This window comes from Equus przewalskii, chromosome 10 (assembly GCF_037783145.1).
Source record: "Equus przewalskii isolate Varuska chromosome 10, EquPr2, whole genome shotgun sequence".
Lineage (NCBI taxonomy): Eukaryota > Metazoa > Chordata > Mammalia > Perissodactyla > Equidae > Equus > Equus przewalskii.
This window is the reverse complement of record NC_091840.1, coordinates 719,983-747,223: the sequence shown is the minus strand read 5'-3', so window position 1 is coordinate 747,223 and position 27,241 is coordinate 719,983. Positions and strand designations below refer to the sequence as shown.

Genomic DNA, 27,241 nt, shown 5'->3' with positions numbered 1-27,241 from the left:
GCGCCACGTGGGCCCGGGTCCCACACGCGTGCGCACTGCCGCCTCGCCCGGCCTACGTGACACGCCTCGGGACGGCAATGGCGGCGGGCCGGAGAGGCGCTGTCTCCGCCGGCCTGAACAGGGAGGGAGACGCGTGTCCGGGCCCGAGCTGACGGGCTCGAGATCCCCGGAACGACCCCGGCTCGCCCCCTTCGGGACCATCCTCTCGCTCGCTCTGCGAGGCCGGCAGATCTCCACGAAAAGCCGCCCGGCTTCCGCGGCGTCGGGACGAGGCGGTCCACGCTCCGCCCCCACGCGCTCCAATTGGCTCCGGGGCCCGGCGCGCCCCTTCTCGGTCCTCCCATTGGCCTAGGCAGAGCCGTGCAGGGTGGAGCCGCACCGCCGTCCGCGCGCTCCTATTGGCTCAGGGGTGTGGCTTGCCCGTTCGCGGCGCTCTCATTGGCCGAGGGGAGATGCTGGGGGTGGGGCCGCGCCGGGGCGACGACAACAAAGGGCGGCGGACAGCGGGCGGCGGTGACCGCGTCTCCCGTGCTTCCTTCAGCGCGCGTCCCGGTTCCCGCCCGCCCAGCTCCAGATGAAGTGTGAGCACTGCACGCGGAAGGTGAACCCCTACGTCCCAGCCGGCGCCGGGGGTCGGTCTGGCCGGGGTCGGGGCTGCTGGGGGTTCGGTCCGGCCGGGGGCCAGGGTCTGGGTCCCGGGGCTGGGGTCAGGGGTCGCGGCCGAGGTCGGGGGCTCGGGATTGCGCTGTGCCTGCCCTCGGAGCCTGGTCCCCGGAGCGCGCGGTCGAGAGCGTGGGCGGGCGCTGGGGGCGCACCGCAGTCGTGGGCCGGGTCCGCAGCTCGAGGGCCCCTCCGTCGGCACCGCTTCGCTGACCGGAAACCTCGGGGCTCTCGGACTCGGTCCTGTGTCCACCAGCGCCAGAGGCGGCTCGATGGGTGGAGGAGGGCCGCAGCGGGGTGGTCTACTCGAGACGAGCCGCGGCGCGCACGCCAGCCGCTCCTCCCGGGTGTGCGGCGCTCCTGCGGCCGGGTCACCTTTCCGGCTGCCCTCGAGCTAACGGTGTCCTCGGGTGCGGACTGGTCTTTCTACTCCTCAGTGCGCTTGTCCAGCCTTTCAAAATATTCTTGAAGCAGAAAAAAAAAGCCGGAAGAGGTAACCTATCTCTGTTACCACTCAGAGCTGTCACAGCAAACACCATTCTCCATGTGAACGCTTGATACAACGGTCAGAAAAGTTTTTGAGGGTTTTTATACTTTCCGGGAACTTACATACCTGTGGCGACAAAACAGTGCTGAAGTGTGGGAAGGCAACGGGCAGGTCCTCTCCACGCGGGTAACCGGGCTGACTGTGATAGCCTTCCACCCTTGTTTCCAGGCTGTGATGACAACCGTGTAGTGCGTGCACAGGGGGGGTTGTTTGTTTTTCCAAAAGTGGGATCATAGCATAAATATTCCATCGCTTGTTCTTTTTGTCTTAACATGGTACAGAAGATAACTTTTCAGAGCATTACATATAATTCTGGCTCACTGTGTTTTCAGTATAGATGTGTCCAGGTAGTAGAGCATTAATTTACCTGTTGATGGAAGGACACATTGCTTCTAGTTTTAACTTGCAAACAGTTCAGATATGGGGGGCGCGGGTGTCTCCACAAGTACAGGTGTTTATGTTTCTGTAGAAGTGATTCCTAGACATAGTTAATTGGTCGGAGAGTATGTACATTTTGTTAATTGAGAAAGTCAGATTAAAAGTTGTTCTTTCATGTGTTCCTTTGCCTTTTCAAGGAATGTAGTAAAAAAACAAAAACCGATGACCAAGAGAATGCATCAGTCGATGTACCGAGTCCAGCCCAGGAGAATGGAGAGGCAAGTAGATTTTTCAGTTCTGTATCAGCCCAAAGTAAATGGCTGTTACTGTTTTTCTCCTCTTTGCGGGCTCACGTCACCGTTCACATCATTGCTCTGAGAAAGAAGTGAGAGAGCAAAGGCTAAAGCAGTGCCCCTGTCAGGGGCCAGACACATGCAGGTCAGTCGGTCAAAGGCACACAACCTTCCTTCAGGGTAAGATTGGTCATTTATTAGAAATAGTGGTGTAATATTTAAACCTACAGTTTGTTTCTAATGAAAAGTCCATTCTAGCTTACTTCCTGAACTTTTAAATCCTCCTTAGCCAGCAGTGGTGGTTTTTGTTTATTGGGTACATACCTTGAACTGGGCACTAGAGCAAGTGCTTTCTACGTGTGATCTCATTTCGTGCTCAGAACAAGCATTTCAAGTCAGCCCTCCTGTTGTCCCCGTTTTACAGAGAGGAGGGTGTGGTGGGGGGAGGTTAAAGTCCCTTCTTCCCTTACCAGGCAGTAGTACTGATTTTACAAATGGGAAATTGGCAAGTCGCAAGTTTTCTCTTTGTTTTAGTCCTAATGTGACACTTAGCCTGACAGGCATTGATTGGGTTCCCTGGTGTACCGGCACTGCTCTGCGCCCTGGCAACTGCAGGGCTTAGCAAGCGAGCCACAGGGGACGAGACCAGCACCCAGGGCGACTGGGGCCTCCCATGCCTGCCTTCTGGCTGCAGCGTTTTGGCTGGACACCTAATCCTGGGAGCCCCGGGTTTCTTATCAGTGACACAGGGAGTTGGGTTACTTCCCTCCTAGGGCTGTGGTGACAGCAAGATAACGTGTGTACACTGCCTAAGTGGGCACCCTGCCAGCACAGTGGGTGGACATCCTGTTAGGATGAGCAGGTCAGGGAAGAGGCTCCTGGAGTGGGCCCTGAGGGGTGGTGAGAGTGGAGGGTGCACAGGGAGGGTTGGTGGGAGCCCCTGAGGCTGTCTGGCCAAGGAGATAGAGCAGATATATGCTTCAGGGCAGGTGACAGAGGCAGCCGGCTTAAGCTGGCTGGAGCAGGGGGAGAATGGAAGGGAACCACTTGGGAGACAGAGAGTGTTGGGGACATCTGGGGGGGCAGTCAGAGTGGCAGAAGCAGGAAAGAGGGTTCAGTGCACTTTGAGCTCCGTTGACACTGAGCTTTTCAGGGTGTCTGTCTGGAGCTTGGGAGGGAGAGAGCTCCGCTGGAAGCAGAGCTTGGAGAAGTGCTGGGGGGAGGCGGGTGGTGGCAGCCAGGCAGCTGCTCTGGGAAGTGAGGCTGATTGGAGAGAAGGGGCGGTGGGCAGGCTTTTGCAGCATGGGTGTCTGGAGGAAGCAGGAGGAGAAAGAGGAAGGAACGCGAGGGGTGAGAGCCTGCAGAAGAAAGGGCCAGGTGGTGCACAGCAGGCCTGGAGGAAGCCCAGCTGGGTGCAGCTGCACAGAGTAGATGTGGGCATTCTGCAGGGGCAGTGGAGGCAGCATTCTCAGTGCAGCGCAACAGTATCTGTTAGGCACCAGGTGTGTGCCAGGCCACGTGCTCCCGACCCTTGGAGCGGCAGCTCTGGCCCCACCTGGGAACTTGTTAGAAGGGCAGATTTGGGGGCTGGCCCATTGCCGAGTGGTTAAGTTCACGTGCTCCACTTTGGTGGCCTGAGATTTCCAGGATTTTGCAGGTTCGAATCCTGGGTGCACATGTGGCACCGCTCATCAGGCCATGCTGGCATGGCGTCCCACATAGCACAACCAGAAAGACCTATAACTAGAATATACAATTATGTACTAGCGGGCTTTGGGGAGAAGAAGAAAAAACCAAACAAAAAGAGATTGGCAACAGATGTTAGCTCAGGTGCCAGTCTTTTTTAAAAGAAAAAGAAGTGCAAATTCTTGGGCCCGATTCACATGTCCTGAAGGTGCATCTGCAATGGAGTGAGATCCCAGGGTGAGCGCTGCACAGTGACACTCTGGCATGTGGGGAGGAGGGAGGTGACAGTATGTGCTCCTGTTCAGAGGTGCTATGGACAGGAAGGCCCACCCAGAGCCACCTCTTACCAAATCATATATGAAAGAAAAACAAATGCACACCGGTCAGGAGCTTTCATCAGTTTGTTGAAATGGCTCCAGTAGGCTTCAGAATGTTCATACGTTTATCCACCAAATATTTGTTGACCACTGTCAGTATGTGGGGCCTTCTGGAGGTGCTGAGAAACAAGACAAGGATCGCACCCTCAGAGCTGGCGTTCTCTCCGAGGAGACGCCACACATAAGTGCCAGGTGGTGCCTGGTGCTGTTGCAGTAGGTGAGGGCCAAGAGGGGAGCCCAGGCATTTACTACAGAGGCCAGTGCAGCTGGAAGTGAGAGCCAGGCAGAGTGACAGGCCAAGGGCCGCAGGCTGTCGGGGACCTCTGAGCAGAGGAGGTGTGGCTTGTGTTCTGGCAGATCTCCGCCACTGAGGGAAGGTGGCTGCAGCAGGGGAGTAGGGCACAGGTGCTAGTCAGGAGAGGACAGGATGCCAAGGTTTGTAGTCTGAGTATCCACGTGAGCTGAGTCACTTTTACTGAGATGCAGGCTTGGGCATCCACAGCTCAGTTCTGGGTGGTGTGAGGACCCTGTTGCCCGTGGAGTGCCAGAACCAGTGGTGAACTAGGCCAGTTTTGAGCCTTGCGGGGAGGCCAGCTGTAGGCTTCCATGGGGAGCCATGGGACTGAGGGAGCTCATCCAGGTTGTGCTAAGCAGGCGAGAGCAGGAGCCCCCAGAGGCAACAGAGGAGGGGATGTAGGGAGGAGGAGAAGGACTGAGCCAGTTCCCAGGACACGGGAATTTGGTTTTCCTCCTACCACATGACCGTGCTGGCCTGCTTCCACCCTGCATTGTCATCTTTGTGACTACCTGATAGCGTGGACTGAAACTCACACCCTGTGTCCATCCAGCACCTGGAGTGCCAGGCCAGGCCCCCAGATCATTGCAGTTTCTTATGTAGCATTTATGCTGTTACTCCTTAAAGAAGTGCATGTTAAAGAGTTTTTGGGGGCTGGCCCCATGGCCAAGTGGTTAAGTTCACACACTCTGTTTCGGCGGCCCAGGGTTTCACTGGTTCAGATCCTGGGCGCGGACATGGCAGTGCTCATCAAGCCACGCTGAGGCAGCGTCCCACAGAGCTCAACTATAAGAACCTACAACTGTGTACGGGGCGGGGATGCTTTGGGGAGAAAGACAAAAAAGGAAGATCGGCAACAGATGTTAGCTCAGGGCCAGTCTTTAAAAAAAAAAGTTTTTGTTCAAGAATCAGGCCAAATCATCTTTCTTTTGTAGAAAGGAGAATTCCATAAGTTGGCTGATGCCAAGATATTTCTGAGCGACTGCCTGGCGTGTGACAGCTGTGTGACTGCAGAGGAAGGAGTCCAGGTTTCCCAGCAGAATGCAAAGGACTTCTTCCGCGTTCTGAACCTTAATAAGGTATGGTGGCCTGGGCGCTCGGTGGCACTGTGGCTGGGGGAGGCAGGTGGAGGTCAAGCTGAGGCACAGTAGCCTCTGCTGGGACAGCGGGTGTGCATCTTGGCCCTGGCACTGTGTCCCCTGCCAGAGTCAACCCTGCCCAGAGCCCTTCCCCATCGGAACCAGAGTCATGCTCCCTCACTGATGGGCCACGGCTTGGCTGGCACCACTGACTAGGCTCCCCTGGCTTGGGGAGGCCTCCGCCCTGCCCGAGGTCACGGGATGTTACCAGGGCTGAGCTGACACAATTCTGCCCTTGGGGCGTCCTCAGAGGCTGGGGCAAGGTTAGGCACCTTCGGCTTGTCCATGCAGACCTCCTCACAGAACTACTCAGTCTTGCATGGCTTCCAGCAACGGCTTTCCTAAAGGGAAAGAAAGGGAAGGTGAAGGCAGATGAGGCTGAAAAGCGAACCTCGGTTTGCCCTTGCTCTCTCCCCACTTTCCAGCCAGTGTCCCAAGCCCCACTCTGCACAGCGCGGCAGAGCTCTGACCCCCACAGCCTTGCAGGTGCTGCATGAAGCCCGCGTTGCTGTCTAGGTACTATGTGGTGTGCCAGGACAAGGCAGAGTCCCTGAGAGAGGCTGGTTTACGTGAGTGTCAGGATAGAACCAAGCCGTCTTCTCAGTGTTTGCCACCCACTCCTGTGGCACATTCCTGGGTACGTCATCCAGCATTTTTCTGTCAGAACTTCAGATAGAAATATGTATCTTTCTCTTGTCAGCGTTAATTGTGTCTGAGTGTGTCCTTCCTGGTGTGTGAGTAGCTGGGCGGTCCATGAGCAAGGAGCAGGATGAAAGCTGAAGCAGGAGACCCTCACCTGTCGGTCACGATTACTGTGCACACTGTGAACGCCCATCACCACCTGCTCACCCTTGTCCTCCTGGAACAAAATATTTTTAGCTGTTTTTACTAGATTCAACAAAGTCAGCTAAATTATAACACAACTTCCTACCGCAGACTTCTCATTCTGTACTGTCAATAGTTTATGCCTGAATGCCCTCAAAGTGGCTGTTTCCCTTTATACCCCCACAAGTGATGGGTGAGAATACCCGTGTCCAGCTATCCTGACCACACTTGATAATCAAATTCACAATATTTTTCCAATCTGATGGGTAGAAAGTACCTCATTTGTATTTTCCTGATTGTTAGTGAGACTGAAGCTCTTTGACGTGTTCATTGATATTTTACATTTTACGCTGCCTGTTTGTAGTCTATATTAGTTCAAAATTGCATTCAGCTGCTGGTAACAAAACCCTGGCCTTAGGCGTTTAACAACTTGGAGGGTTATTCCGTCACATGGAGCAGTCCAGGGGTAAGCTGGCCCGGGAGGCTGCCCAGGGCCTGGGCTCCTGCTGCCCTGCACAGCATCATCAGCCTCGAGCCGCACGCCCTGCAGGTATTTTCTCCCAGGCTCTCTCTTCTCTCCTAGGGTTTGTGTCTGTCGCCTGTCACACGTGAGTTATTTAATTTCGTGGAACTATGTAGAACTCCGTCTTTTCCTTAATAGTTTTTAATTTGTATTTTTAAAAGAAAGCCTTTCTTACCGTAAGACATGCAGTTTATATGTTTTATTTTAATGGTTTTAAAGTTCTGTTTTTGAACACTCTGCAGTTTCTATTTTAGTATGGTGTGAGGTTAGAATTTATTTTTTTGCATTTGAAAAAGCCAGTTATCCCAACATCTTCCACTCTTCATTGATCTGAAATGCCGCCTCTGTCATAAACCAGATTCCCAGAGACGTGACTCTATTTCTTGATTCTTTTATCTTCTCTTCGTGTTTTTTCTCTTCCTATGCTTGTACCACACTATTTTGATTGAAATTGTTCTGTATTGTGCCCTAATACCTGGTTGGGCCCATCTTTCTCTTGTTCTGCTTTTTCAAAATTTTCTTGGCTAATCTTACATTATTCTATATTAATTGTGGAATTTTGACTGGAATTGTATTTACTTTATAGGTTAACTTGGAGGGAAATTATATTTTACCATATAGAGTCTTTTTTTTTTTGGATTGGCACCTGAGCTAACAACTGTTGCCAATCTTCTTTTTATTTTTTTCCTGCTTTATCTCCCCAAATCCTCCCCATACATAGTTGTATATCTTAGTTGCAGGTCCTTCTAGTTGTGGCATGTGGGACGCCGCCTCAGCATGGCCTGGTGAGGGGTGCCATGTCCGCGCCCAGGATCCGAACCGGCGAAACCCTGGGCCGCCGCAGCGGAGCGCACAAACTTAACCACTCAGCCACGGGGCCAGCCCCCTTATAGAGTCTTTTTATCCATGAATGTGGGCTGTCTCTCTAGTTATTGTGTGTGACCTGAAGGTCTGTAATTTTCCCCATAAGTGTTTGTGTCGGGTTATTCCTCAGTTCTCTGTATCTGTCATTTGTTTTTGATGTGATTGGGATTTTATTCTTGTTCTGTTACATACATTACATTTTATTTCACTGCATTCTATAGTGTTGACTGCTGTGGGTATGCGGAGAGCTATTGATTTCCATGTCTGTTTTGCATATGGTTATTTTGTAAACTTAATATTCTAATCGTTTCCTAGATAGTCTTAGGTTTTCTAGGTTTAGTGACTGCAAATAACAAATTTTATCTCTTCCAATCTGGATACCTTTTATTTCTTTTTCTGATTATATTGTCTAGGACCTTTTAAATCAATCTCAAGTAGCAGTGGTTTCAGACTTGTTTCAGACTTCAGTGAAAATGCTTATAAAGTTTTACTATTAAATACGTGTTTGCAGAAATATCTGGTAGATACCCATATCAGTCAGCATTTCAGCTGCAGATAATGGACATCCAGCTTAAACTGGCATAAACAATAAGGAAATGGTTATTTCATGAAACTGAAAGCTTACAAGTAAGAGGTTCTGGGTTGACTGAGAGGGCTGTCGTCAGGAAGAAAGCAGTTTCTGTTTCTCTGCCCTGCCGCCCCCAGCTCTGGACTCAGGCTGGTCTCCTCCTGGTCACAAACTGGCTCCCTCAGAGCAGGTGACGTTTGAGTGAGAATGCAGTGAGGAGTGGGCCCTGGAGGCATCCCAGGCAGGGCACCAGGCAGAGGGACAGGAAGCCCTGACTCTGGCTCCCTCAGAGCAGGTGACGTTTGAGTGAGAATGCAGTGAGGAGTGGCCCTGGGCATATCCCAGGCAGGGCACCAGGCAGAGGGACAGGAAGCCCTGACTCTGGCTCAGAGCAGGTGACGTTTGAGTGAGAATGCAGTGAGGAGTGGCCCTGGGCATATCCCAGGCAGGGCCCAGGCAGAGGGACAGGAAGCCCTGACTGGCTCCTGAAGCTGGCAGCAGACCACCCTCTGCCCTACCTCTTCCGTCAGCATTTGGGACTCACACCCCTCTTCCCGCTTCCGACTTAATGTTAGGGTGCTGTCAGCCACAAATTGCGGAAGCCCTGTCCAGCTGCTGAGAGCATCATGGGGATTTGTGAGGGCCTGCTTCAGGTTGGCACCCCAATGGCATTGTCGGCCGGGGCTTCCCCAGGCATCGTGTGAAGGCAGGCTCCCGCCCAGAGGGACAGGTGGCCTCAGCATCATCTCGCTTTCCCACATCAGCCTAGGCCTGCACGTCTCAGTTGTGAGGTGGGTCTCGGTGACTGAACCAGACCAGTCCTCAGGTAGGCCGCGGTGAGACGTTGCTGCCAAATCCTGAATCCTGCTGTTCAGGTTTCCACTTGTCCTGATCGGCCAGCAGCTTCTGACCTGAAGAGCCACTGCGGGAGAATCCTGTCTTCTCTAATATCCAGGTTAGGGATTGGACACACTGTGACTGTGGCTTTCTAACGAGAATATCCTTGCTCACGTTGCTTTCCTGGGTTATGTCTCATGTGTCTGTGATGTGTCCATGCTTCTGAACTCAATTTGTTCCTGTTTTTCTAGGGGGTTCTTGAGCTGCCAGGGTCTAGTTTTGGTTTCGGGCTGTTGATAGACTTGTGGTTTCATGCTTGTTTGTGTGGTATTTTTTTACAACAGTGTATAGAAGGTGAGAACTATCCACTCCTTAAAAATTTGCTACAGTTTGCCGCTAAGTGCTGTGGGCTTGAGGCCTCTGAGGGGACAGATCTCTGGATGCCATTTCAGGATGTGTGTTTTTTTAAATTGAGATACCTATATGTATTTTTTTTATTGTTTTTGGATCATTTCAGTTATTTATGGACCAATATTGCAATTTATGTTTTTCCTTTAAAATTATCCACCTATCGATATAAAATAGTTTTTAACTATTGGGATGTCGCACTTTTTAATCCTAGTTTCTTTCTCCTTTTTCCTTAATTGTGCTTCCCAGTGTTTGTGTATTAGTTTTTCTTAGAACATCTATTTTCTTCTCTTGGTTCTGGATTTTTCATTGTCTTGCTTTCACTCATTATATGATCACCACATCTGACATTCTTCTCTATTTCTCCTAGAAATGCAATACCTCAGAGCACAAGGTACTCGCGGTGTCGGTGTGTCCTCAGTCTCTGCCTTATTTTGCTGCTAAGTTCAGCCTCAGTGTGACTGATGCATCCCGAAGACTCTGTGGCTTCCTCAAAAGTCTTGGTGAGGCATCTTTGATGTCATTGTGAATTTGTAACTGGAGTTTCTAACCGCCCTTTATCTCTAGAATTCCATTTTCAAGGGCAGAGGGTAGATAAGAACTTCCATGAGAGTCTCATGGAACATAAGAGGACCTGCCTCTGACCCAGAGTAAGCTGGTGTCACTTACCCCCTTGCCACGCAGGCAGGTGTTTTGTTACAATTGGGGCTGGCCCCTCCAGGAGCGGCAATTGACCACTTTTTGACAGGGTGGCCAGGGACACCTGGGAGACTCCTGTACTTGCTGAGCAGTGTCATGGCACCCTGGCTCATGGGGGCCATGAGGGTGTTCATGTGATGGAGAATCACGTGTGAAATGATTGGTATCTGGTTTCCTGGGAAGCTCTCTGAAGAGCAGAACAGGAAGAGAATGGGCTGTGTCCCTTGTGTGAAGAATGAACGGTAGCCGTCTAAAACACCATCAAAGGACTCAAGTGCGAATGAACACTGGCGTGACGCTGCCTCAGATAGCAGTAGGAAAGCCTCTGTATCATCTGTTGTCAGATGAAAACTGCCCCCACCCCCAGTGGAGTTCTCACAGCCTGGGCACCTGCATGCATGTCCATCAACAAGAGAGGAACTTGAGCTCTTTCCCAAATATCAGTTTTTATTTTTCCACATTGGCTTTTTAAAGACATCAATACATTGGGAATTACTAATAAAAGAAGATGACGCTTAGAATAAACATCTGCAGTACTGACCTGCCAGTCTCGCTGTTCTTTGGCGCTCATGGTGTGAAGCTGTTTCTCAGCACACAACATGCTACAGCCGAAACTAAGCTGCAGCTACAAGCCTGGACTCATTAAATTATGCTCTGTGCTTTAGCCTTACAAAGACTACGGTTGGGCTAGTTTTACCAAAGGTCAGAGTTATTAGATGCTGTATCTTCTCATGGTGAAAGGCCCTGTTTTAGGGGAAAACTTTTAAAAAATAAACAGTAGTACTTTAAGATGACACTGAAGATATTTATAATATTTCTTTTCAATGGCTGCTTTAAGATTGGCTGCAGATATTAAAGTTATTTGCTTAATTTATTTTACTGTAATTATTGAAATTGCGTTCTTTCATCTCAAGCTTATTTACCAATAAAAAAAATTTATTAAGAAAAAGATAGTTAAAAATCAACATAAAAATTGAGACCATCATATGGAGCACTCCCTAACACATTCTATGCAGCCAACATCACCCTGATCCCCAAACCTGACAAGGACAACACAAAGAAGGAGAACTACAGGCCAATATCACTGATGAACACAGATGCAAAAATCCTCAACAAAATTCTGGCTAACCGAATACAGCAATACATCAAGAAGATTATGCACCATGATCAAGTGGGATTTATACCAGGGACACAGGGATGGTTCAACATCCGCAAGTCAATCAACCTGATACACTACATCAACAAAATGAAAAACAAAAACCACATCATCATCTCAATAGATGCAGAGAAAGCATTCGACAACATCCAGCATCCATTTATGATAAAAACCCTCAATAAAATGGGTATAGAGGGGAACTACCTCAACATAATAAAGGCCATATATGACAAACCCACAGCCAACATCATACTCAATGGACAAAAACTGAAAGCCATCCCTCTGAGGACAGGAACAAGACAAGGGTGCCCACTTTCACCACTCTTATTCAACATAGCACTGGAGGTGTTGGCCAGAGCAATCCGGCAGGAAAAAGAAATAAAAGGAATCCAAATAGGCAATGAAGACGTAAAACTCTTGCTGTTTGCAGACGACATGATCTTATATGTAGAAAACCCCAAAGAAAACTATTTCCTATTTCCATAGGAAAACTATTAGAAACAATCAACAGCTACAGCAAAGTTGCAGGGTATAAAATCAACATACATAAATCAGTAGCATTTCTGTACACTAACAATGAACTAACAGAAAAAGAGCTCAAAAACTCAATCCCATTCACAATCACAACAGAAAGAATAAAATACCTTGGGATAAACTTAACCAAGGAAGTGAAAGATCTATACAACAAAAACTACAAGACTTTCTTGAAAGAAATTGATGACGACATAAAGAGATGGAGAGACATTCCATGCACATGGATTGGAAGAATAAACATAGTTAAAATGTGCGTACTACCTAAAGCAATCTACAGATTCAATGCTATCCCAATCAGAATCCCAATAACATTCTTTACAGAAATTGAACAAAGAATCCTAAAATTCATATGGGGCAACAAAAGACCCCAAATTGCTAAAGCAATCCTGAGAAAGAAGAACAAAGCTGGAGGTATCACAATCCCTGACTTCAAAACGTACTACAAAGCTACAGTAATCAAAACAGCATGGTACTGGTTCAAAAACAGGTGCACAGATCAATGGAACAGAATTGAAAGTCCAGAAATAAAACCACGCATCTATGGACAGCTAATCTTCGACAAAGGAGCTGAGGGCCTACAATGGAGAAAAGAAAGTCTCTTCAACAAATGGTGCTGGGAAAACTGGACAGCCACATGTAAAAGAATGAAAATTGACCATTCTTTTTCACCATTCACAAAAATACACTCAAAATGGATGAAAGACCTAAAGATTAGGCCTGAAACAATGTCTTCCAGATGAGAGTATAGTCAGTACACTCTTTGACATCAGTTTCAAAAGAATCTCTTCAGACACCATAACTCCTCAGACGAGGGAAACAATAGAAAGAATAAACAAATGGGACTTCATCAGACTAAAGAGCTTCTTCAAGGCAAGGGAAAACAGGATTGAAACAAAAAACAGCCCACTAACTGGGAAAAAATATTTAACAAGTTACTTATCCGACAAAGGGTTAATCTCCATAATATATAAAGAACTCACACAGCTCAAGAACAAAAAATCAACCCGATCAAAAAACAGGCAGGGGACATGAACAGACATTTCTCCAAAGAAGATATAAGGATGGCCAATAGACACATGAAAAGATGCTCATCATCACTAATCATCAGGGAAATACAAATCAAAACCACACTAAGATATCACCTTACACCTGTTAGAATGGCAAAAATATTCAAAACCAAGAGTGACAAATGTTGGAGAGGTTGTGGAGAAAAAGGAAGCCTCATACACTGTTGGTGGGAGTGCATGCTGGTGCAGCCACTATGGAAAACAGTATGGAGATTTCTTAAAAAGTTAAAAATAGAAATACCTTATGACCCAGCCATCCCACAACTGGGTATCTATCCTAAGAACCTGAAATCAGCAATTCCAAAAGTCCCATGCACCCCTATGTTCATCGCAGCACTATTTATAATAGTCAAGTTGTGGAACCAACCTAAGTGCCCATCAACTGATGATTGGGTAAAGAAGGTATGGTGTATATATATACAATGGAATACTACTCAGCCATAAAAACGACAAAATCGTCCCATTCACAACAACATGGATGGACCTTGAGGGTATTATGTTAAGTGAAATAAGCCAGATAGAGAAAGACGAACTCTGTATGACTCCACTCTTAGGTGGAAGTTAACATATAGACAAGGAGATCTGATCGGTGGTTACCAGGGGAAAGGAGGGAGTGGGGGGAGGGCACAAAGGGTGAAGTGGTGTACCTACAACATGACTAACAATAATGTACAACTGAAATTCACAAGGTTGTGAACTATCATAATCTTAATAAAAAAAAAAGTCTATTAAAAAAATTGAGACCATCATAATGGTGTGCTCAGATTATGTACTCTTTTTATTTTTTCTTTAGAAGAGATCAAGGACTGTCACAGGCTGAAATTTAATTTAGGCAGTGAACTGGAAGAGAATGCTGCTGGTAACTTAAAATATTCCACTAATTTACGTATGGAGTACTGTAAGGTGTTTGTATAAATATACACGTAGAGAGAAAAAGAGGAAGAAAGAGAGAACAAATTATTTGATGTGAAAAATGATACATACTATTGTTTGGGAAAAAAGGTCAAGTGTGCGGTCCTATACTCAGATGCAGCCATCGGTAGAGAAGTCCCGGGTGATGGAAACAGCTCCGGAGGCTGCCTGCCACATCTCTCTTTACGTGGGTCTCTTGGAGTTTTCAGACGCTGAGAGTCGGTCCCGTGACATGTGACATGAGGCTGAACACACCCCTCTTTCCTGCAGGGGTGCACTACGTCTTCGATACAACAATTGCCGCGGACTTCAGCATCCTGGAGAGTCAGAGAGAGTTTGTGCGTCGCTACCACCAGCACAGCGAGGGGGAGCCGGCCTTACCCATGCTGACCTCCGCCTGTCCCGGTGAGCACCCAGGGCGAGCGCCGCCTCCTTAGCCTGAGGCACCCTTTCCCAGGAACTGCATTTGGGGGCAAGCTGGGCTGTGGATGAGGTCAGAGGTCAGTGGGCCTCACAGACCAGGAGGGAGAAGTTTGGGCCTGATACACAGTTTTATGTCGACCAACATGTTCACTAATTCTGGGTAGTTTGGTGAGGGAGACCTGACAGCTGAGTGTTAATTTCTTATCTTCGTTTATCCGTGTTTATAAAGTTTCTGAGACAATCATATTATGTGTTAAGAAAAGTAAATCTATGCGCCAGCCCAGTGGCACAGCGGTTAAGTGCGTATGTTCCACTTTGGCGGCCCGGGGTTTGCCGGTTCGGATCCCGGGTGCGGACATGGCACAACTTGGCAAGCCATGCTGTGGCAGGCGTCTCATGTATAAAGTAGGGCAAGATGGGCACTGATGTTAGCTCAGGACCAGTCTTCCTCAGCAAAAAGAGGAGGATTGGCAGCAGATGTTAGCTCAGGGCTAATCTTCCTCAAAAAAAAAAAAAGTAAATCTATTTTCTATTAAAAATATGACATATTTCAGACATCCAAATATGGCAATACTATTTTGCCAACTTAAAAATCACAAAATTAAAACATGTCTTTAAATTGATACTCAGATTCCATCCAGGAGCACTTTTTAAACCAGTCTTAATTGGTTTTAGTTTAAAGCGTCTCGTGCCTGAGGTATAGGGAAGATTTATCACAGGCTTTTTAATTCTTGACAAATAGAAAATTTCGGAATGAGAAAATGTTTAAAGATCCTGCATAAGGGAACAAGGAAGGAAGTGCTATACTTGTAAAGGACATTTAGTGAAAATTTATTTCTAAATACATCAGGTCTGTGAGAGCGTAGGAAAGCTACACTGTCCAAACTGGGTGTGGGCTACATAAAGTTTTTAGGTTTTTGTTCATGTTTCTATTCTGAGTTTATCCCCCCACCTCCTTCCCTCACCATGGTTCTAAATTTTTCTAGCATTTTGCATGTCACCCATCAATCATTAGGATTATGCTGTAATAAAATAGAATGTTGACATTATGGTTGCTTAGAATTTGGAAATACTTTTCATCCACTTATAAAACCATGAAGAGGAAATTCGCCATCTGTCCAAGAGGCCGCATGGGTTGACTCATTAACTGAGCCGTGTCATTCAGCCCACAGCCTCGCAGAATGTGCTTCACTTCAGATGGGACTTGTTTCCAGCATATGGTTTGTTCTCCTAGAAAAATGACTCACAAATGGATGCTCCCAACTCTGCTGGGCTTGGTAGGCAGTTTCTATATACAAGGTCTAAGTATAAACTGACTCTACATGCAGATTTGCTGTGGTGTCCGCTTCAGGATTTATGTCATTGTAGGTGTTTGTGCAGGTGCCAGCGGGTAAATGTGCACAGCTGAGGGCTCGGGGAACTGCCTGGTTCTCTCAGTGACCTTCGGAAGTGTACCTGGTGTTTGTGTAGTGGCCCTGCCTCTGGGGTCCCAGCACCAGGTCTGAGTGCTCTCCTGTGGGGCCCATCACTTGATGCCACACAGCCAGTCACTGTGGCTCAGTCCTGCCCAGCCAAGGAAGAGGCAATGTAAAATGACCCAAACTAGACCTGTGCCCCTGGAGCAGGGTTTCTCTGGTTTTCTGCCCATGTTCCTGGAAGCAGGATGGAGAGGAATTCCTGTGCTCTCTTGATACTGATGAGCAGATAGCGATGGACGCATTGTGTGGGAGGCCCTGTTGAGATGGAACCTCAGAGGAAAGCCTCCACTAGCTGATAGGAACTCACCCACTGATGTGGGTAACAAGCAGGTGGTTGATTCCCACGGAAACCAGCAAGTCCTCTGCCCGCAGAGCGATCGCAGTGCTGGTGGAGAGCCCAGGAGGTCGGTCCCAGAGCCGTATCCTCACTCAGTTCCATCTTCTGCTTCAGACCAGCTCCTCCTGTGTGATCCAGCCTGGTATTTGCTGTGTTCAGTGTCTCTTTGAGCTCTTCAGGGCTGTTTACAGTAGTCCCCACTTATCCACGGGGGACACCTTCCAAGACCCCAGTGGATGCCTGAAACCACAGGTAGTAATGAGCCCTAGATGTACTGTGTTATTTCCTATACGTTCATACCTATGATAAAGTTCAGTTTATAAATTAGACACAATAAGAGATTGATAATAGTAATAATAGGACCATTATAGCAATATACTGTAATAAAAGTTACCGTAGATCTTAGCAACCTCAGCATACAATTTTTTTTCTTTCCTTATTAAGTCAAGAACTGTCACCTTTTTACTTAAAGGAAGCACTTTACAGCTTCTCTTGGTGTATCCAAATTGCCAGCATCACTACTCTTGTACGTTGGGGCCATTATTAAGTAAAGTAAGTGTTACTTGAACACAAGCACTGCAATGCCACTACAGTCGATCTGATAACTGAGACGGCTACTAAGTGACTAATGGATGGGTAGTGTATATGGTGTGGATCTGCTGGACAAAGAGATGATTCATGTCCCAGGGGGGATGCTCAAGATTTCATCATGCTGCTCAGAACAGCATGCCATCTAAAACTTGTGAATTATTTCTGGAACTTTCCATTTAATATTTTGAGCCCAAGGTTGACCACAGGTAACTAAAACCTTGGAAAATGAGACCGTGGATAAGGGGGGACTACTGTACTTATAGGTTTGGAGCTTCTAGAACGTTCTTCCTAGGTAATGATGTATTTTCCTCCTGCGCTCTTTATATCAAAGCAGGTCAAAACTAACTATTTTTAGGTTCCTGCTACCTCTCAAGGAAGATGAGGTGAGATCTGGTTCAAAATTAAGTCTTTTCTATAATTTGGCATTATCATCTTTGCTTCCTTCTGAGAACTTAAGGAGATTAAAGCAACAGCCAGGTCAGATGATTTGACTTGGCACATGAAATTGGGACCGTGGGCCCTTCTGTGCTTGCTTGTTGGCATAGATTCCTCACACAGGGTGCCTGTGTCCTGGGGTGCAGGGCCCACCACCACCTGGTGTGCTCCCTCAGACAGATTGATGGTGATGTGTCCAGGCCAGGACTGCGACATCTGGGTGGCCCTTGCTACCCCAAAACCCATGGAATGCCACCCTGCCAGTGCATCTCTGCCCAGGCCTAGCAGAGGAAAGGGACCTTTGAGCTGCTCAGCTTCTGGATGCGACTTGCAGGCCTTGAGGGGCTTTGAGAATCTCGCAGTGTTCTCCTGACCCCGCCACGAGCACTGAGCAGAATTATGGGAGGTAACCTCTTCAACCCCAGTAGGGTGTCTGGAGAGCGACTGGGCACCTCCTGCCCGTCCACTACCCTGAGCACATGACCCTCCATGCTTTCAGAGATGGTCACTGAGAAGAGGTGAGGTGGGTGGTCACATGAGAAGTGCCAGCACCCCAGATAGGATGTGGGAGCTAGAAAGGCTGACCAGGCCACAGGTCGGCGTCTTTGCCCCTGGCCAGTGCTCAGCCACAAGTTCCTGATCAGAGGTGTCCTTGGGGAAGCGCTAGCCTGTCTCACTTCAGGAGCTGGGGACCTGTGGTCCCTGGGATCCCTGTCCCTCCTCCTCGTCCTGCTCAGCCCTCTTCCACCCTGGCCAGAGGTCTCTGTGGGCCTGGGTCCTGCCGCCTGGGATTTGCCTGATCTTGTGTGGTTCCCGTGGCCTGCAAAGCCTTCACAGCAGGCAGCAAGCTCGCCCACAGCACAGAGACGCAATCTGCCTGAGAGAGTGTCAGGAGGAGCTGGCACTGCTGCTGAGACCAGGGTGGGCAGGGGCCTTACAAGGCCAGACCCGCAGTGGGAGTGGCCCTGGACCCCCAAGTGCTCCATTGTTTTTGGTGGTTTTTCTTTTGAATAAACCGTTGCGCGCACAGATGCAGAGGCTGGGGCGAGGGGACCCTCTTCTAGCAGCGCTTCTCTCAGGGCTCCCGTGGGTCAGCATGGATGTTTCCCAAGCCTGTGTAGGCCTGCATATAGTGACGGCTGTGGTGTGAGAGTTTGCCCAGATGGGATTGTCTGTCTGACTGGTGCCTGCTGCTCCTGCCTGCCAGGAATGGGCACAGGGAGGCGGCCACCCCAGGGTCTGGCCGGCAGCTTGTCGCCAGCCTTCTGCACCACCCCAGTGGGATGTGGTGGTGTGCACGCCTGTCTGTGGGGTCAGCAGGTGTCACCAGATGCTCTCCTCACCAGGCCGTGCCCAGCAGGACAAGAGAGCAGGCCATGACTCCTGTAGGTCAAGCTGCTGGTTCTGTGCTCCGCTGACCTCTCTGACCTGTGTCCACCCCTGGAAGCCACAATAGCAGCAGTGCCCCTAACAAGGCACAGTGGGAGTCGGTGACTCTGGCCAGAAATGCTTACAGCCAAGCTGGGCACGTAGTGGGCACACTGCAAATTGTGCTGTTTATAGTTAATCACTTGAGGAGTGTGCATTTCTCATGTTTCATTGCTGTAAAAAGTAGATGGTTGTTGGGTTATTAATTTCCACTAAGTGAATAAAGCTGGGTGGGTTTCATGGCTTTCAGGTCCCATCCAAGCTGTGGCCACTTGTCCTGGCTGCAAGAACAACATTGCAAGTGGTGTTGGGGAGCTTGCACCGTGCAGCCTCATAACTCCTCCTCGGAACTCCTCTCTTTTGGGAGACCTGCTGCCCCAGCTCTTACTTTCTCATATTCTGTCCTCTCTGATCCAGGGTTCCAGTCTTGCGGGATTCCCCAGCCCGAGCTGCTTGGGGGAGGGGTCTGTTGTACATTCCTGGCAAGACCTAAAGGAGAGGAGTCCCAGATTTACCCCAGGGTGAAGGGTGGGTCTGAAGAGCTCAGAATCCCTGGCATGTGCCGGGAAGTGGGAGGAAGCAGCCATGACCAGCTGACACAGGACCATTCTCTCTCCAGGTTGGGTCCGGTATGCGGAACGGGTATTGGGGCACCCCGTCACCCCCCACCTCTGCACCGCCAAGTCTCCCCAGCAGATCATGGGCTCACTAGTGAAGGATTACTTCGCCAGACGGCAGGTAAGCCACTCTCTTCCCAGAGGGCAGCATGCAGGTCAGGAAACAGGTGGTGGTGGGGAGGGAGGGCTGGGGGAGGTTCCCATCCAGCACAGCCAGGGTAGTCTCAGCCCCAGGCCAAGTGGAAGCACTGCCCACCCTGCTCCGGGGGGCCCTGGGCCTCACCCCTGGTGAGGCTGGCACCAAGGAAGTCCCATGCGGCCTCTGCCCTGGCCTCTCCCACAGACCACAGGCCCCAGGGCAAGTAGGTGTCCGGCTCCCTTAGCCGCTTCTGTCCTCAGGACAGGAAAACTCCTAGCCCGGCTCCTAAAGGCCCCATGAGTTCTCCTTTCCACGGCCCTCAGCTGCCTCAGGTCCCCTCCTTTGTGTGGCACCCTGTTTTCAGCTGGTCGCTGTGCTGTCCCTGCTTCTCTCAGTGCCCCTACTCAGACCCCCACATGCGATCTGGGGCCGCCTCTGGGAGCTCTGGCTGTGGCCAGGCCTGGTTCCTCCTAGAGTGCTCTGACCCCCCAGTGCTGCCCATGCCATGGTCCCCGTCCTGGGGTCTGTTCTCCAGTTTTGCAGCCGCGCAGCTCCCCACAGTCCTCTACACCCGATTGAAAGTCCCTCCAGGGAACAATCGTGGCTGGGTGCTGTGGGGACGAGAGGACAGCGAAAGTGGAAATCTTCCAAACACCTGAAGCCAGCTTAGAAAGGCCACATGGGCTTTTGGAACATTATCAGTTCATGCATAGGGAATGTTTCCTTTTTGCCTGGTTGAATTGTAAAATCACCACAGTTGGCAAATTATAAATGTGATGTCAGTGTGTGTGTTCAGTATGGGGGACAGAAAAAGGAACTGTGGGAACTTTGCTCTTGCTGCACCCCCACTGTTTGGGGAATCCAGGGGTTTCTCAGCCCTGAATGCTGCTGGGCAGTCCCGCAGCACTGCTGAGGGATGGTCAGGCTCGATTCTGGGCAAGCAGTGATGTGGGGCGTGTGTCCTGAGTAAGGCCTTTCCACCCAGGCCTTGCCACCACGAACGTCACTCGGCAACTGCCAGCTCCTGGTATTGCCACTGATTCTGGCTCAGCCATGGGCACAGAGGGGGCGGCACAGGAAGGTGTCACTTGAAAAGCTTCTGGAAAGTCTGTAAGTAGACTGGCCAGGCCTTCAGTAACAGGACAGCAGTGGCTTGGTCTCACCACGTCTGATCACCTTACGCATAGGTTCAGCAGGAAACAGGCTCAGCTTTCCAAGCTTCTTCCCGCGAGGTTCCAGGCTTCTGGGCCTTACGGATTCTTGGGGTGAACCTGCCTCTACACCTCACTGGTCTGGAGTGAGGCGGTGCCGTGTGTGGACCTGATGCTGCTGTTCAGTGGGCTTGTGGGGCGGGTACAGCGAGGAGCTTGGTCTGTGGGACCCAGAGCAGCCCTGGTGCCCAAGAAAGTGCCAGGGATGGGGGTGGTGCTCTCCCACCAGGCACGTTCTGGGTGCCAACGTTAAGCTGCCCTCTACTTCTCGCTGGCCCAGAACACAGATTTTCTCTTTCTCACAGAACTTGTCCCCAGACAAGATTTTCCATGTCGTTGTGGCCCCTTGCTATGACAAGAAACTGGAGGCTCTCCGAGATGATTTTCCTTCAGCTTTGCGAAGTTCACGGGGTGCTGACTGCGTATTGACCTCAGGTGAGAGGAGGGCAGGGCTGGGCACTGGGGGCCTCCAGCTGGTCGCCAGCAGGACCTCAGGAGGTGATGGGAGGCAGTGTGGGAAAGACGCACGCAACATGGAGGGTCTCCTCTGACAAGCCGACTGCGAGACTGCTCAGACGGAGCAGAGTGGGCAGCACACGCTTACTCCTTTAACACTGCCGGTGGCCCCCACGGTGGCCCTGCCGGGGCTTGTGCAGAGAGCCTGCGGCTGGTCCTCTGTTGCTGGCGTGAGCTGACTCCTGGTGTCCGAGGGCCGTTGAGAAAACGTTGCAGTCGGTCGAGGGACAGCTAAAGTCTTTGTAGAAACCCAGGGGTTTCCTTTAAACGGGCTCTGAAAACAGGGCCCCGAAAACAGGGCCCCACAGCGCTCAGGCCAGGGGCACTTGAGGCAGAGTGGCCGGCTCTGGGCAGCCTTTGAGGGCAGCAGCTCCCCTTGACCTACGGCTCCAGCACATGGATGCCATGGAATGGCCTCCACGGCGCAGGCTCCTGGGGGACAGTATGACAGGAGGGGTGAGGGGCAGGGAGGGCCCCAGCCAACTGACCCTCCACCGCTGAGGAACGGGGCAAGGGTCCCAGCTCATCTCACATGGGGGTTTCGTAAGAATCACATTGAGTCCTTTTCTGAGTGTGGAAATAGATTTTTACTCTCTTTCACAGATGTTGAGTCACCTCTGCACACCAGACGCCACGGGTTGATTTAGAGTCACTTTTGCTCTCATGGTTTTCTCAGGAGCCCGGTGTCAAGGGAAACACAGAAGGGGCTCTGATAGTCAGGGGATCACAGGCAGATAAGCGTCTTGGACATGTGGCCGGTGGGTTGCGGTCGTCTTGTCCACCAAGCTACTATACCCAGCAGCTTCCCACTTAGGAACAGAAACGTGGAGAGATTATTTGCAAAGATCTCTCATTTTAAGGGTGGAAAGAGGAATTAGACTTTTAGGTTTTATTAGCATTTTCCATCTTATTAATGTTACTTTGCACTTGCGACAGGCTTCTGCTTTCTGTGAGAGGGAGGACCTCCATGGTCACCTTAACTTAGAATTTCCTACAGAGAAGAAAATCATTGTCAGAAACGCTCTCGAGGAGGCGTGATGTCCCACTGGCCTGGGCTGTGTGTGTCCTTTGTAGCACCTTATGCCTCCTATTTGTCTGTAGGTGAAATTGTCCAGATAATGGAGCAGAGTGACGTCTCAGTGAAGGATGCTGCCGTGGACACTCTGTAAGTCGCTTTTGCAGAGAGGGGCATCTTGAGGTGAGGCCTCCTGTGTGAGCTCTACTGGGCGTACGTCCCAGGACCTCCCTACTTTATGATGAGGCCATGACACGAGCTGCACTGAAATGTGGGCATGGGGCAGCCTCTCACCCAGGGTGCCACTTCCTGTGTCATCACACAGCTCCACCACAACCATTGGCCATTTTCCCGCCTCTTGAATCAAATGTGAGCAGGACCCTGGTGTGGGATGCCATTCACCAGGGCTGAGGGCAGTCAGGTTTCCAGGGTCTGATATAGGGGCCATCCACTTACGTACCAGCATCCTCCCATTCTGAATTTCATCTGCTCCCCACGTTCCGAGTTTGGACCTCCCCAAGGGCAGGTCACCTCCAGGGAAACAGAGTGGCTTCCTTGGGTCCCTTTGCACTGAGAGCTGCAGGCGGGGTTTCTGCCTTTGGTGGTGACCCTCACTGATGACCAGCGCTCCTGCTGCATCCAGTGCCCTCGGCCCTCCAAGAGCACGCCTCGTCCATTTGTGGGTCCTCCTAGGAGTGACATCAGGACTGCCTGTGGCCCTTTAGGGGAAGGCCAGCTGAGGTTCACAAGATGTCAGCAACTCAAGTGCCCTGGCCAAACCCTGCGCTGGGGCCCGGGCTGACCGAGCATCCTCGTCCCAGCCGTGGTGCAGACCAGCGGGCTCCCAAGTGGCCCTCAGGCTCCTAGTCTTGTCCCCAGTCATGAGGTTCAGAGGGGCACCTTGGTACACATGCAGCAGAGGAAAGGAATGACTTGTGAGCACTGCCAAGTGTAACTCCACCTGCTGTCTTGGACTGGGCCACAAAGGGTGTTTCGTGTTGATCAGTAAAGCTCAATGAGAAGATCTTTGGGGCCAAGCCCGGTGGCGCAGCCATTGAGTTCCCATGCTCTGCCTTGGCGGCCCGGGGTTCGCTGGTTTGAATCCCATGTGTGGACCTACGCACTGCTTGGCAAGCCATGCTGTGGTGGGCGTCTCACATAAAGTAGAGGAAGATGGGCACGGACGTTAGCTCAGGGCCAGTCTTCCTCAGCAAAAAGAGGAGGATTGGCTGTGGATGTTAGCTCAGGGCAAATCTTCCTCAAAAAAAGAAAAAGAATGAGATCTTTGTCCAAAATTTAAATATTTGTAAAGGATTTCATTGTTCATGTGGCAACCTCGAGTCCTAAAACTGGAAACCTGATTTACTTTTTGCTGTCATTTTTCTCTGCTGGTGAGGTTTGGAGACTGCAAGGAGGAGGAGGTGAGACGCCACGGCGGAGCCAGCTCGGATGGGTGCCTGGTACATGTCTTCAGACACGCAGCCAAGGAGCTGTTCAACGAGGATGTGGGGGAGGTCACCTACCGCACCCTAAGGTGTGCAGGATGGGCAGCCGTCTGTCTCCTTGTGTGGGCAGCGCCGCCCTTCAGGGCGGATCACTCCAAGCCCGCCACGTGTGTCTGTGTGCATGTGCATGTTGGGGGAGACTGTCCTATTTATGGAGTTTACACTAGTCAAGACCAAAAGGCCTTTTCTGTGTTTATTCACAGACTTTTTATTTCTGCTGACTTCCAAACTTAGATTAGAAAAATGTTCTCCAGCCACAGAGGAAGGACTCTATAGATCAGATCCATTTTGTTCATTTTATAGGAACAAAGACTTCCAGGAGGTCACCCTTGAAAAGAATGGGGAGGTTCTGTTACGCTTTGCTGCTGCGTACGGCTTTCGAAACATCCAGAATGTGATCCTGAAACTGAAGAAGGGCAAGTCCCCGTACCACTTTGTGGAGGTCCTCGCCTGTGCCGGGGGTGAGACATGGGGCTGGGCTGAGTAGACCCCTCCACAGCCCTGTGGGAAATGGGCCCTTCTTGGCCACCCTAAGCCTCGCTCAGCTCCAGCAGCTGTGTGGGAGCATGGACACTGCCATAGCAGTTGTAACATGACAGTCCTGCTTCTTCCCTCACACCCATGTGGTAGACAAGGGCAGGCAGTCAGGTGTCCCCTTGGAAATCCCTTGGGGACGTGGCCCTAGAGAAGAGGCACTGCTTAGGCAGTACCAGGTGAGGGCTGGCTCGTGTGGCAGCTGGTACGTGAGAGTTGAGGCACGCAGGACCTGAGGCTGGCCCAGGGGGCTCGAATGGCCACCACGCCCTCCAGCCAGGTTCTGTCCCTCAGTGACAAGGAGGACCATGTGAGAGATGGAGGCCAATGAGAGGGGCCGGGGTGGGGGTGCCCCAGAAGGACTTGCTGGTGGAGTAAGTGTGGGTGTCAGGGAGGAATGCAGCTTGTGGCCCCTGGTGGTCCATCCAGGCCCCCCAGGTGGCAATGGAGCCGACTCAGAGTGGATCAGGGACATGCCACTCTGCGTAGTGGGTGCCCAAGAGATACTCAGGTGGAAATACCAGGTGGGCAGTTCCAGGAGCTCGAGGAGATGAGGCTGCAGTGGAGGGAGGAGCGTAGGTAGAGAGGAACGGCTTATGAGCTTTTGGGGATGGTGGGTGTAGGGCACTGAAAGTAAAGAGCTGAGCGCTGGCTTTGGGGGAACACGCAGCCTTGGAGACCTCGCTGCAGGGGCCAGGGGCGCAGAGGGCAGAGTCTGGCCTGAGCAGAAGAGCGGACAGGAGGTGAGACGGGCCGAGGAGTCCACGCAGGGCATCCAGGGTGGGGGGTATCTGCATCAGCATGCCAGTCGGGGTGGGGGCTAGGTGGGAAGCCCCTGTGCCCTGTGGTTAGAGCATCCACTGGGGATCCAGGGCTGGGGTTCTTAGGAGAGAGGCAGACCAGGGAGCAGCGGGCTCACTGGGAAAGTGGGCAGAGTCCTCTGCACGGCTGCGTGTCGCTGAGACATGAGGTCAGAAGTGCAGCTCTTGGGTGCTGCTGAGGGACAAGTGGAGACAGGCTTGGCCAGGGTGGACATTTGGTCCCATTTACTTTAAATGAAGTTTTATCATATAATCATGACATCATCTAACATCTGAGGGTAAGTAGCACCAATACGTAGGAGGCATATTCTTTATTCAAGCCGCAGTGTGTGGGTGTACGGGCTCCTGGGTCTGCATCCTCCCTGGTGCCCCAGTGCAGCCCAATGGCGGCCGGCGCTCTAAGGCGTTATGCAGACGCCAGTAGTTTAGCTGGTCATTAACAGTTTCTGTGCTCTTCTGGTTTTGATAAATTTTAAGAGAAACAAATCCAGGTTTGCATAATAGCTACCTAGTTTTAAAAGGTTGGCAAGCTATTTCAGTTTTAGGTGAAAACATTTAATGGGTGATATAAATAGGTGAGAATAGGAAGCACTCGTGACGGTGGGCCTGTGACTGGGGTTCTTGAGGCCTCAGGGGGCATGAGAGTTCAGGGCCCAGCTCCAGGCTCTGGCCACACGATGTCATGCACCACTGTCATTCCTTTCCTGTTCCAGAACCATCTTCTCTTTAAGACGAAAGGAGAGAAAGAGTAAGCTCCCTGCATGTCTTTCAGGATGCTTAAATGGCAGAGGCCAAGCCCAGACCGAGGATGGGCGCGCGGACAAGGCCCTGCTGCGGCAGATGGAAGGTATCTATGCAGATGTCCCCGTGCGGGCCCCGGAAGCCAGCGCCCGAGTGCAGGAGCTGTACCAGGAGTGGCTGGACGGAGCTGACTCCCCCAGGGTCCAGGAAGCCCTGCACACTGCGTACCAGGGCCCGGGGCACCCCGCTAACAGCCGAGACATCAAGTGGTGAAGGTCAAGAAGGCTGGGAGGCAGGCCCCGTCAGCTGCCCGAAGAGGGAGGAGCCACTGAGTGTGGGCATCAGAGACTTGATACCCACCTGAAGAAAACAGCTCGGCTTTTCTTCTGTTACTTGGTGTTTCAGAATTCTCTGCTGTCCCCATTGTTGGCAGCTCCCTCACTCAGCTTGATGTGGTGCTATCTTTAAATATGTGTGTGATCGGAATATTTTAACATGAGAGAAGGATTTTCCCAGTTCGAGTAGCCTTTTATCCTAAGACTGAAAAAATCCCAAAGAGCAAGAATGGAGACAGACTACTGTCTTTTAGGCTTAAAAAAAAATCCAAAAACTGTCCTGTGAAGAGCTAAGACCCCAGAAGTTCTGATTCACGTGCCTCAGAGATTTGATGTGGAAATAAAGACAGGAAGCAGGCAGGCTGCGGGTTTGTGAGGCTGCAGTCCATGTTCTGCCCGCTTGGCTCTTATTTTTACCTACTTGTGTTGTTCTTGAAAATGTTTTTGCCAGAACATGTATAACCTGCAAACTTTTGGAATCAGGGGGCTCATACAAATCTGAATTTCCAACTTTTCTTGAAAAAAATCTGTTCTGGCAACAGTGGGCCACATTCCTCACTGCTGGAGTGGCCAGAGTGCAGCAGCAGCCACCCCCCTGGGACCAGACCCTCTAACTTGGGGCCCTGTGGGCACTAGGGACTTCGGCCCCAAACTCGCACTTTGACGTTGTCTTTAAGTTGAACTCACCTTGGGGCGGGGGAGGCCCAACAAGGGTGATGGGTAGTACAGATGAAGGATGGAGAATGGAGAGGCAGGCCACCCACTCAGGCCAGGCTGTGTGATCAGTCCCCGCTGGGTGGGGCCAGGCAGGAGAAGGTGGGTAAGACAGCTTCCTGATGGCCCAGCATCCCCCCAGCTCCTTCCCGTGGTCCTTTGCCCTCACAGTGGGCCTAGTTGCCCATCTGGGCTCCGTGAAGCCCTCTGTGCTCTGTGATGGGACCCTTCGCCCTGCTCATACTGTTCGTGTGAGCTTGCCTTAAAGAAAGAAGAGAGCAGTTTGCCCACAAATAGTTAAATGGAAAGGGCTAGCAGATGACCGAAAAGCTGCAGGATCGTGGAACTCCCCTTCAGGGCTCAGCGTGTGAAATGAAGCATCTGTGAATAGGCCTCGAGTGGGTTTTTCAAAGCACTTGGATTTTGTTATCATGAGTGATGACGCTCATCTTGAACCCCTCGATGCTGTAAAGCCTCAGCATGTTAGGTTTCCTTCATCGTATCGTATTGTACCTATCTGGGTTGATAACTGGATATATTGTGTGAAATTGTGTATTTTTTGCTTTCAATCTGTATACGCTTGTGTTTCCATCCTCTATGGTAACTGATCATGGAATAAACAGTTGAAGAGTG

General features: G+C 50.7%; 1 protein-coding gene across 2 annotated transcripts; it reads left to right on the top strand.

Annotated features, from left to right (window-relative positions):
• NARF (nuclear prelamin A recognition factor) lies at positions 1–27,241 on the top strand. Of its 2 annotated transcripts, none has more exons than XM_008537267.2 (11): positions 1–601; positions 1,783–1,863; positions 5,172–5,315; positions 9,771–9,903; positions 14,039–14,173; positions 19,080–19,198; positions 20,733–20,862; positions 22,045–22,108; positions 23,355–23,492; positions 23,767–23,924; positions 25,591–27,241. In XM_008537267.2, exons 1-11 carry the CDS (start codon positions 575–577, stop codon positions 25,830–25,832), a joined length of 1,371 nt encoding a protein of 456 aa, XP_008535489.2. In that variant the 5' UTR covers positions 1–574; the 3' UTR covers positions 25,833–27,241. The 2 variants fall into 2 exon arrangements, with proteins under 2 accessions (XP_008535489.2, XP_070415696.1); XM_070559595.1 differs by having other exon boundaries at positions 33–601; positions 25,532–27,241.

What these genes read in the sequence shown, in the direction of transcription:
- NARF (XM_008537267.2), top strand. Translation starts at nt 575, where the DNA reads ATGAAGTGTGAGCACTGCACGCGGAAG. An exon ending in CAGCCCAGGAGAATGGAGAG is followed by an intron (nt 1,864 to 5,171) that starts GCAAGTAGATTT and finishes TTTCTTTTGTAG; the next exon opens with AAAGGAGAATTCCATAAGTT. An exon ending in ATTACTTCGCCAGACGGCAG is followed by an intron (nt 19,199 to 20,732) that starts GTAAGCCACTCT and finishes TCTTTCTCACAG; the next exon opens with AACTTGTCCCCAGACAAGAT.